Here is an 11969-nt window from a genome sequence, read left to right as displayed (position 1 = left end):
CAACAAAATGAGAGGGGGCACGCAAGCCATCCAAAGAACTCCATCTCCAACAGACGGTAGGGTAAAAGTGGCAACAGTAGCACCAAACACATCCCCTGGGAAAGTTGTCGCCACACCCCCAGGAAGAACAGTCGCAGCATTGTTGACGGGCACAGAGGCGGCACCGTGGCCAGCAGCAAGAAGGGAGCTGTTGCAAACGGATGTGGGGGAGGCAATTTTCAAATTTGCTCATCGAGGAGGAGAAGCAGGAGAAGCGTCGGTCATCGTGAAACTTCTAAATTTGATGCAATGCTTGAAGACGTTTTTACCCTTTCAAATTATTAAATTGCGAATATGTTTTATGGTAATGTCAAATTTCTTTTTTATTATATAATTTCAACCATCATCAAAATATAAATATAACGAGTATAAATTGATAACACACACCATTCGTCAATTGTACACATTAAAAACCATCCTTAACATTTTCTGATGCTCATTTTATTACATTATTAACATATTACACAAAAGTGATATTTTAGTCCTTATATTGACTTGCACACGAGCTTACATTTTCATGTGTGCTTCATTCATACAGAAGTTCTGGGCTTAGACACCTTTGTAGTGATGTCCCACCCTACATTTTTAACAGCTTCTTCCACGAGTGATTTTCCACTTTCAATAGATCACTATTTCAATATTGCTCTGGTCACTTGTCTTTCCCTGATTGCCCCAAGATGAGGAGCAAGGAGAATCAAATTCTTTCTGCTTGATAAAAAATTAAATGGGTTTAAAACTTGAAATGGCAAAATTAACTAGAAAAAGGGTTCTCGCAAAAGTTGTTATCTGAAAGCTTCCAGCCCCAAATCACACTTGTTCCCACTCTTCCAATACAAATTTTCTTTCTATATTATTCTTTGGTCGTCTATATGTTTGTAAGTAACAATTTTGAAAACCTTCATAGTGATGTTCCACATCACATTTGTCCCAGATTCTTTCACAACTGATTTGTCACTCTTTCCATATTGCTCTTGGCCATATAATCTCCCCAAATTTCATATTGAAAGTGTTGCCCTTTGTGTTTCATTCATGGGCATAAAAACTTAAAAATACAAAATTCACTACAATACTGAATTCTTTAAATTTGTTAAGCTGAAAACTTTGCAGCTGCACCTGGCACTGTTTCCATGTTGCTCTTTGGTCATATATCTTCCCTAATTGTCCCTGGAGGAGCAAGGTAATTAAGAGTGTTCTTGATATTTAACTTTGTTAACATAAAACTTAAAACAGAAAACTGAGAGTGTTCTTGTAAACTCATTAGTGGAAAAGTTGCAGCTCCTCTCTAAAATGCCATACCCTATCAACTCTGAGAGCCTCCTGCAAAAAATTGAGATATAAACAATTTTGCAGTTTCCAGAATTGAATTGAGATTAACATATGACAGATTAAACCATTTGAGATAGCTAACTCCAGGATCCAATACTAGCCACAGGTCAAGATGCTGGGTGAGATCTTGCATTTTCTCAGAAAGAAACAAGTTCTAACAAATAGCAATACCAATTCCAGCCACATACTCAAGGGTAACACAAAGGAAACGAAATATAATATCAATTTGTGGTTAATACAAGAATGTGCAATAGCTTTCATTTCAGAATGGATTTTTTCAACACAAAATGAGGAAAATCTTGTTTCACAATCATTCAGAATCCCTTCCAAATAAACAATGCTATTTACAAGAACTTTCTTTACAGTTCTCACAAAAAATCAAGCCTGATACATGTTTTTCAATTTGCAACTGAGCACTCCATTACAATCGAATCGTGAATATGTTACATGTATAAACATCTTGTCAATTCTAATCCAAACCTTGAAGTATTTCTAAAGGGAGAATGTTTGAATCAATCTCACATGATTTTTACATTAGTGTAAACTTCTGTATAGTAGCAGATGCAATTGACGAACTCTGGTCTTCAAATAATTTCTTCACCAATAGAATTTCAGTTAAACCAGAGTTGCATTTATAGCCATCACCGAAAAAACAAGCAACAACCGTAGTCAAAAATATCAATTTTTGAGTGTATCATACATTGATTACAATTGTTGCCCTTCTCCTAGAACAGGCAGAAGACTATCCTTGGAAAATTGGTAGAAAATTCAGAGATGACTGAATGTTCAAACTTGCCCGCAACATTATGTTTCCAACGTTCATAAAGGTACATATTTACACATCGTAGACAGGCATACGCTCAACAATAGAAACCCTGCAAATGGGGCACCTTTTACACTTCTCTGAACACATGCTGGAAAGAAAACAGAAACAATAGTGTTGCATGTCAAATATCTCCTGTATCTGTTCTAAGAAAATCATCAAAATGTATCGGAGCTCAAACCAACCTGCACAGAATGCGATGCCTACAAGGAAGTAACACAACTGCAATATCTCCTTCAAAACATATTCTACATAGAACCTTTTCCTGAAACAGACCAAAAGGATTAAGGCATTTAGATTCAGCAGAGTCTCAACAGTATTAACAATATATCTAAAACTCAAATGCCAATTGCCCTTTATTTGCATTATTTCCTAGCATTTATGGCTTTGGCTATTTCTCTCTAGTCTCTACTATTAACATCACCAGCAGTTTTACAGTCATGTCTTGTGGACTTTCTCTACCTTGTCATCATGTGATGTAATAGAAACTTCTAATTGCAAGCAATATAAACCATCTAGTGTATCCAACTAGTTGAGGAATTTGTTCCACTATTGAACTGTAAATAGACAAAGTGAAGAGCATTTGCCAGTTAGTAATTTATATTATAGCTTCTTTAAAAGCACAAAACCCTCAAGCTTCACATGAACAAATTTCAACTACAAGCTTCTAATTTTTTCCTTCAACTCATGGAATCGATGCCAACTGGTACCAAATAGTGCTCTCGGCAACCTGCTGACGAACACAAAAATGACGATACTGATCTAAATTTGATCAGACAATCATTCAATCTGATTTGGTTGAGAGACAACAATCCTATGAGTGAATTTTGGAACAGAGCAAAATCAAAATAGGGGAAAACAAGGAAGATTTATCTGATGGTGACATATACGATTGGAATCAAAACAGCATTACAATTTCACTTGTTGAAAATATCAGGATTGAACAATTCCAGCAGACCATTTCGGCCAGAGACAAGATCATCCCATGTACAACAACATAGCAAAGTGGAAACCCATCTAGAGAATTGAATCCGTTATCCTTATCTCTTCATTTGGGAGATGTTCCGGTTTTGTTTTCAACTCTTGTGCTCACCCTTTGGTATCACTACACTCATTGGGGTATGCACTGGTACATTTATGGAGGGATAGAGAGAGAGAGAGGGGGGGGATAGGCAATGTCAGAAATCAGACCTAGCTGGAAATTAATGTTTGACCATAATAGATTGAGTCTGCAAGTGCCACTAATAGAAATAAAGATGCCACCAGATTTTCTATTAGAAGTCTTTGTAACTGCTGAATAAATAGCCATGGAATCGCTCCTGCCTCAATTAAGCATAGAACTTATCAATAACCAGGCTAAATTACTTGTGCCATCTTTTTCATGATATGTTACCAGTTCATGAATGGCTTCTCTAGTATAGCTAAAACAGTTCCCAGGTTCAATATGGCTGGGTTCAGCTGTCAAAAGGTAAATTGGTAGGACCACTTGGTTCTCACATTGGAGACCAAGGTTCAATTCTCCTCAAGGATATCTTACTGCCAGTGAGCATGCTAGAATGATACTCCTGCTTCAATGGTAGCATGTAGTAGGCATGCAGGAAGAGTAGGAGGTACAAGGAGTAACTGCCCTATAAGAGTAGCTAGAAAGACAAAGCTATAATGTCCCCATTTTGAAATAGGATATAATAATAAATAATAATAGACATAATATAATATAATTAATATGTAATTAAGTTAATGAAGAGTTGTGACTCTCTCAAACATGAGATATAAGAGGGAGAAGAGATCATTTGATAAGTGATAAGAGGAGGGAAGATATGAATCAAGTGAATCAAGTGAATCAATGAATATTAAAGTCAAGGAATGAGATTCTTTATATGTTCTAAATGATTATTAAAGTCAGCCATGGTAGAGGAAATGAGGGATTACAAGAGGGGTACAGCGATGGGGTACTCTTCTAGGTATGCCACCTCATGGTGGTGACCAAATGGTCCCACGAGGCCAACGGGGTACAAGGGGCACTGCATTTGGGATTTAGAAGGGATGAGCTTCCAGGGTACCCTATTGTGAATACTCCTCATCCCTTCATCATGGCGAATTAATACACCAAGAAGTCCAATCATAGAAAGTGCGAAATGGATGGCAAGATGAAGGGGAACACTACCTCATATGGATGGCATGGGCCACATGAGGCCAAGAGGAATGGATCTCTAAGACACCTATCAAGTCACCTTATCCTAGCTTCCCTATGGTTGAATTTCCCCAGTAAGTTAGAGGTAACATATTATTAAATTTATGTCCCTAACCCTAGTAGGAAAGTTACTTGGAATTGTAATTTTAGGGCAAAAACTAGGGCATTTACAAAAAGGAACATTACAAAAAGCATTCAAACTATTGAGGAGACAAAAGGGATGCCTTATAGAAGAAGAAATAAGGCATGAAGTAGGTAAGGCATTCAAGTTGTAGGAGTGCATTTAGGAGATATGCAAGTTCAGCAGTATCCCCATTGGGAAAGCATCAAATAAAAGTCGTAACCTTGCTAGTTGTAAAGGGAGGGACCTATTACCAAACCCCACTAAACAACTTATATACTGTGTTCCTGGTCCGCAAGCTCTAGCCCCGCTATTCGGGTCCAGTCCAGCCCAAATATGGATCTGGGTCCAATCTGCAATTGGGGCCACCCAAGGTCCCACCAAATGCCTAGAGGTCCATTTGTACCTGCAGTGAGTTTGGAGGGTATCCGCTCCCAAGCGGCAAATTTGGCCTTTTTGTTTGTTTTTATAACTTAAAATATGGCACAAAAGTGAAATCCCCCCGCAACAAATCCCCCCTCACCCCACCCTCCTCCCCCACAAAGTGTAGCATAGAAGACATCTAAAATACAAACAACGGTCCCTTTGATCTATAGGTTGTTCTTCAGGTACAAACAAAAATGGATGGCCTTCTGTACTTTCAACTTTCAAGAATGGAAGGTGATGGAGAGGCCTTTGATCCTTTCTTAGTCTTTAGCAAAGGATGAGTACCTGTAGCTAGTGTCTTTCTGTTGGCCACCACAGCAACCCTTTCCTCTTATCCCACCAAATGTAGAGAATCAACAATCTCTGGCATAGAGGATAAATCACTCCGGATAATACAGTCCACACTATGACAATAACTTGCATTAATAGTTTTGTTTGTACATGTGGAGGATGATCGAACATGGATGTTAAGAGACGGTTTAAGAGGAATGCCCTACTTCTAGGATTGTCGAGGCAGGCCCTTTCATCCCAAGCCATTCTCCCATGAACATAAGATCTTGAATTGGTTATTTTGTAGTGATTGTTGCAAGTGACCAAACTGGTAACTGTGTCCTCTTCACCTACCAAATGCAGAGAATCAACTTATCTCTGGCATAGAGGGCCAACCACCCCCCCAAATTTAGAGCCAATGCATTCTATGACAATTGTCCTGCATTAGCATTTTTCTTTCTATTTACGAAAGATCATCAACCATGGATATTAAGAGTGTTTGGAAGGAGTACCCTGCATCTAATTCTATCCAACCATGCCCTTTCATCCTAGGCCATTCTCCCAAGATCATCATGTCATGTCCCCATCTTTCACATCACACCACTAATATTTCACGTGATTCTACAATTTTGTGAAGTCTCTAAAAGAGACAAAATTGCAGAACTAACATGTCTGTTTTAAGTAAGAAGACCACTTTCACAAAAGAAGAATTGGATCAAGAATGTATCAGAGATCCGAACCATCATTGGCATGAACATCCTATCCAAGATATTACAGGCAATAGTAAACGAGGATGCATGATAAACAGATCAATCATCTCATCATAATAGCTCGATTGTCTATGATAGAGAATAATATACACCGTTCAAAATATCAAACAATAGACAATATGCAGATCGAACTTGTTTATAAGAGAATCGACTAAGCATCGATTAATATTAATGATAAGACAGCGACATAAGCAATAGCTATTGAGATAGAGGATGATCAATAGAGCCTCCTTGGCTAAGGATAATCGATGTTATTGACAGCAATAAGATTTAGCAAACAGCAACTTGTATGAGGCAAAGCAATAGCAAGGAAGATGATGTTAGCAAGACAATAAGAATCATTAAACGACAATATAGTTAAACAGAGACTAAGCGGATGGCATCCCTTAACCAATCATATCGATTTAACTAATTAATGATTAGTAGCAACATAAGAATAATCGATATTGATTATAATAATCTATATCATTACCGATGGAATTAATATTAATGAAGAGGCACGATATTATATCCTGATTAAGTTATGAGGAGGCATCAGTGATTACAACTGTGGATTATAGTGAAAGAATGCAAAGTCTAATCGATGACCAAAATAATAATGAAGGAAACGATTAATAGTTGTTATGAAGAATGGCAAGTTGAAGGGACATGGGACATGTCTCTACTAAGTGACTTATCATTTCAGAATGCAGATATAATAAGACATTCCCATCATTCATTCAAGGCATCAAAGATTGTTTGTTTATTACTTGTGTCCATATCTGGATCTACTCCAGTTGAGCATCTGCCTTTGGAACATTCAAGTTGCACAGATTAGAGGTAACAATTAGGCACAGCGCCATTATTTGCATACTTGAAAGGAACGATCAGACAAAGCAATTAATTATCATCACTATAGGTGACAAAGAGAAGACCGACAGCTTAAGTATACAGTCATATTAGAAACGGCAGAAAGGTATTTCATAGTATACAGTCATTGCATAATACCTACCATAATATCAAACATAGCAAAGATATTACATCATATCAATTTGATAAGGATCATATATATTACAAATTCTGAACACCATATCCATTACACCAAATAAAAGTCGCAGAATATATATATATATTGTTTCAGATGTCAATTACATCAGGATATATTCATATAGCAGATTATGACTTATAATTCTTACTATAAGTGGTATTTACTATTATCTATTTCAAGGTTGGTGTTAATTACTTAGAAACTAGTCATCTGTGATTAAAGTGTTAGTTAATTGTCCCCACTTTCCAAGTAATTAAATAGGAGACATTACACATCAAATCCTGCATTGGTTGTTTGGTGGTAATTGATGATAATGTAGGCCCTTGCTCCGAACTCTTGGTCTCCTTTTGTTGCCCTTGTCTTGGACTCCTTGGATCAACCGGTTGTTGCCTATCTCCTTAGTAGAGCTTTTTTGCAAAATTATCTGTATATAGCTACCTTTTTAAGAAGATTTGGAGTTATTTCTAAGGCTATTGCTATTGTAAATGTCCTACTATCAAGCCCTATTGACCTTTTATGCCCATCTTTCCATATAATCTCTAGGAGTTCTTTCTAACCTTCTAACATGACCTTATTTTTCATGACACAATCATTAACCTCAGCTTTAAAAGCAAAGTTATTGTATTGTAATGTCCCCTTTTTTGAAATGGGATTTATTATTTAGTAATAAATAATAATATTATAATAATAAATTAAAATATAAATAAAATCATGAAAAAAATAAAATATAATGCAATTATAAAATATTAAATTAAAAGTTAATTAAGTTTAATGAATGGTCAAAGGGCATGAATTAAAGGTATAAAAGGAATGAATCAATCCATCAATCTTCGACGGGAAAGAAGGAAGCAATCAATCAATTTGGAGAAAAAATTGATTATTCTCAAAAGCAGCAATGAAGGGTGCTGACTCATGGCTTGTGAAGGGTGGGTGACTCCTTCAAGAAATGGATATAAAAGGCAAATCATTTCATTGAGAGAATCATTGAATAAATCATCAATTCATAAAAGAAACAAGCATTCAATCAACCAATTAGTAATAGAACATAATTTCACTTTGCAAGTAAATTATGTTTTCAAGAGTAGTGATGGTGTGAGATATATGGAGATCATTATTTGACTCTTCCACAAGGAGGATATATATATATATATGGAGATCATTCCAAGCAAACATCAATATATTGTCACTCATCAGTCCATCAAACAAATGGATCAAATCAACAAATCATTCAAGCATTCACTAATCAACCCATCAAACAATCAAACAATTTATCAAATCAGCAAATCAATTCAAGCATCAATCATCCAAGAAACCCAATCAACTCAGAAATTCATATTTTTGAGTATCCATTCATTCAGCAATAAATATAAAGCAGAAATTCATTGGAGTATAATCCATTAAAGAATCAAATCAGCAATAGTCTAGCAAATACATCAAGTTATCAGCTTTGAATTCTAGGTAGTATCTTGCAAATAAAAGGACAAAATCCCTTCCAGTTCCATGAGAATTGGAAGGACAAAAACCCTTTCATGCTCTTACCAAGTTTGGATGAAAACCCAAATCTTAGTTGACGAGGATGAAAATTTACCAAGGTGGGCTAAGAGTTGGAAGGATGAAAACCCTTTCATGCTCTTTGGCAAGCTAAGGACGAAAACCCTTGGTATTGTCACTCTTGTTAGGGATGAAAACCTCTAATTCAGCAGATTTGCAAGTATTTCCAGAGAATTAGTGATATGATTGACTATGAGTATTGTGTTATGATTTATTGATCTGAAAATTATCATGTTCTTAATCTTTGATAAAAACCATTATCATATTTGAATAATAGTATTGTTTTAAGGCAAAAATGGGGAATATCCCAAAAAGAGTGATTACGGTATTCAATTAACTACTCTTTCTTACTTTGAAATGCATTCTGATCTTATAAGGTGAAAAGATTTAAAATGACAGTTGCACATTGAGGAAATTAGTGAAACATAATAAGAAAATGTTGATTGCAACAATAATCATGTGCAATAAACTTGTTTGGTTCATTCTGTTTTCACAAAAGGTTGGGATACTTCATGATATAATTAATGCCATATCAGAAAGCATATTTTTGTGATTTTCCAAAAAAGGAAATATTTTTACCTTCGTATGAATACCTCCCATTTTTTACCTACAAGGAATTCCTATGATACTTGAAAAACCCCTAATTAAATTAGATCTCAATATAAATTTTGTGTTATTTAGAATTTCCCTAGTCTTTCAATATAACACTTATCCAGGAGCATCTAGGACATTGATCATCTTACAGTAGTTGAATACCTCTTCACTAATTAACTTTGGCATTGCTTCAAGAAAAGCCAAAGGTGACCAAAATGCAAAACCAGAATTTATCCTATCTAATGCCTGCCACATCACCCTGATAAGGTAAGCCTAGTTCAGTAGTATCTGCTGAAAATATGGGACATGTAATATGAACCATCAGAGAGCTACATGTTGCATTCCATCTAACTACCAAGTTGACCCTTCATCTTTCTCACTTGTATATTAATGTACACGAGCTATTATTTGAGATAGGGGGCATTATGTTGCAGCTTTAGTTGATATGTTCAACATTTTGTTGATCATACAGAACTTGCATAATATTGTCTTGCAGTTCAGTTATAAGAAGGTATCGCTTTATCTCAACAATCTGATTCATGTGCTCCATCACTAATATATCACTTCTACATAAAAGATGAGATTTTGTTTAAGTATGTACCATATTCTCCCTCTCTGTCACCACTGGCGCCCAGACCACCTGATGACTTTGGGTTCAAATAGCTCGAGGAAATTCAGGTGAATCAATTGCCCCAGTAACCTTTCTTGCCTCAAAGTATATTTAAACTAATTAGTGAAGGCTAATTTCATGACAGTTATATCAGGTCGGAGGAAAAATCACAAGAGCATTTGAATCATAGGTTCAAAATAGTTAACAGTCAGTTTCTTAGCATTGTAGATCTTCTGCAGCTCATTGGGAGATTGAAAAAAATGAAAATTTCAGTATGAAGAAATTAAAGTGTTGCTTGACTGGCTCTACAGGAAGGCTGATGCATCAGTAAAGGAAGTTCCACCCATAGATTTCTCAGGAATATCTCAGAAAACCAAAAGAGAAAGATATTTTCGATTTCTCTGGATAAGATTCTAGGAATCCAAAACATGCAGAAAAATTTTATTAAAAAAAAAAGGAGAAATTATTGATGTTTTGTAAATTTGAAGGCATCCTAATTGCATTGAGTGAGAGTGAAAGTAAAGGAGAGGTGCACCATCAATTTTGAATTATGGATTTATCTTGTTAAGCTAGAAATCATTGTTTATAGTGCACACTGCAGTGTCGTTGTGGAGATTGATTGCTGATGATAGCAAACTCGAAAGCTTTACCTATCTTTGTCCAACACCTATTATGCTTCAAGCTTTACCTATCTTTGTCCAACACCTATTATGTTTCAAGCTTTACCTATCTTTGTCCAACACCTATTATGCTTCAAGCTTTACTCCTGCTTAATAATGAGATTCTTATGGCTATTATCTGTTTTCTTTTAGTTTCCACTGTTTTTATTGCTTAATGTATTTTTTGAACTCTCGGTGCTTATTGTATGGGAATGCCTGCACTGTCTCTAAGTGGGATATACCTTTCTCTGGTTTTTCACTTTTTGTTAAGTTTTAGCACAGGATTATCTCACAAAGATTAGCATACCAATAAGTATGGAGGCCACTTTTGCATACAGAACTTTACAATACGAAAAACTAAATCTTGGATTAAAAATTTCTGACATTTTCCTAAAATGAATAGAAATTCAGATTTTTCCTAATAGAAAACAATAAAAATATAACAAATCAGCTAATAAAATTAGTGAATCCGATGCATTCTTTTAGTAAATAAGTTAGCCTTGTGTAAAAATCTTGACATTTTCCTAAAAAAGATGTTGCAAAATAAGAAGGAAAAAAAAAAAAGTATTGTACATTTTGTAGCCTGTCATACTCTTGCTGACTGTACTTTGTGATTTCTGCTTGCTCTCCTAAAGCAGCTTGCAGTCTCCAAACCTACAATATTAATTACAAATATGTAAATATGGAACCAATAGCGAAACAAATAAAAGAGGAAAGCAGACTTGAAATTAAAATAAACTAGACACAAAACCAAGCTTATACTCTAACTAAGCTTTCCACACCAACACATAGATATAACATTTAAAAGCAGAGATACACACTAAGACATTTTCAATGAAAAACAAAGTAAACACAGGATCGGTCTTGAATTTTTAAAATAGAAGAGCAGAGTCAGAGCAAAAGAACAAACAAGTTGAACAAATGGAGAAAGCAAGCAGTAATTATAAGGTATCAAAAGAAGAAGAAAAAAATCCATACCTCTTCAGCAAGCTCTTTCTTAGCCATCTTCTTCACCACTTCAGGAGGAAAACCACTAAATGTATTATAGCTGCCAATATAAGAATGGGTACTCAACAAATGTCTGTTATGAAAATTTAAAGAATCAAGCACAGAACCAATGAATGAGCAAAGAAAATAAAACTGAAAATGAGTTACTTGGAAAACCTCCATTATTATTAGGGGTCTTATCACCTATAAGATTACATTATTAATATTAATCAGAATGAAATTCATAATCAGGTAGCCACAGACATTGACATTCTTTCTGTAAGATTTATCAGCAAAAGTCTAAACATTCACTCAGATCATGCATGTTGTATAATCACCCTTATTTGTCCAAGGGGGATAACAGATCAGATTTGCAGGTTCGCAAAATAATTGAGTCCATCATCAGTTATTCTACATCGGAAACTGGTGATACAAAGATTAACCTCTTACACATCAAAGATTATATTGACAGGCTCTAGACTCTATTGTCCAATGGAAATGCCTGAAGGTAATCATGTTATAGTTCACATTTCATGCCAAAGTCCATGGTCTTCTATAATCAAAAATGTCGTTTG

General features: G+C 35.4%; 1 protein-coding gene across 8 annotated transcripts in view; it reads right to left on the bottom strand.

The window, feature by feature from the left end:
- Positions 1-522: 522 nt before the first annotated feature.
- Positions 523-11969, bottom strand: part of LOC131036200 (uncharacterized) — a 60419-nt gene continuing 48972 nt past the window's right edge. For 2 of the 8 annotated variants that reach the window (XM_057968041.2, XM_057968043.2), the window contains exons 11-14: positions 11386-11455; positions 10981-11061; positions 2374-2453; positions 1561-2279 (exon numbers count right to left, since the gene is read on the bottom strand). In XM_057968041.2, the coding sequence (XP_057824024.2) occupies positions 2201-2279; positions 2374-2453; positions 10981-11061; positions 11386-11455 (310 nt within the window). In that variant the 3' untranslated portion in view covers positions 1561-2200. Of the gene's footprint in view, positions 1357-1560; positions 2280-2373; positions 2454-10980; positions 11062-11385; positions 11489-11969 lie in introns of those variants that run through there. The other 6 variants (XM_057968038.2, XM_057968035.2, XM_057968036.2 and 3 more) reach the window with 6 other exon arrangements.

The sequence above is a fragment of the Cryptomeria japonica genome, chromosome 10, assembly GCF_030272615.1.
Source record: "Cryptomeria japonica chromosome 10, Sugi_1.0, whole genome shotgun sequence".
NCBI classification, from domain to species: Eukaryota; Viridiplantae; Streptophyta; class Pinopsida; order Cupressales; family Cupressaceae; genus Cryptomeria; species Cryptomeria japonica.
Note: the sequence above shows the minus strand (reverse complement) of the source record. Positions and strands in the feature narration are given on the sequence as shown.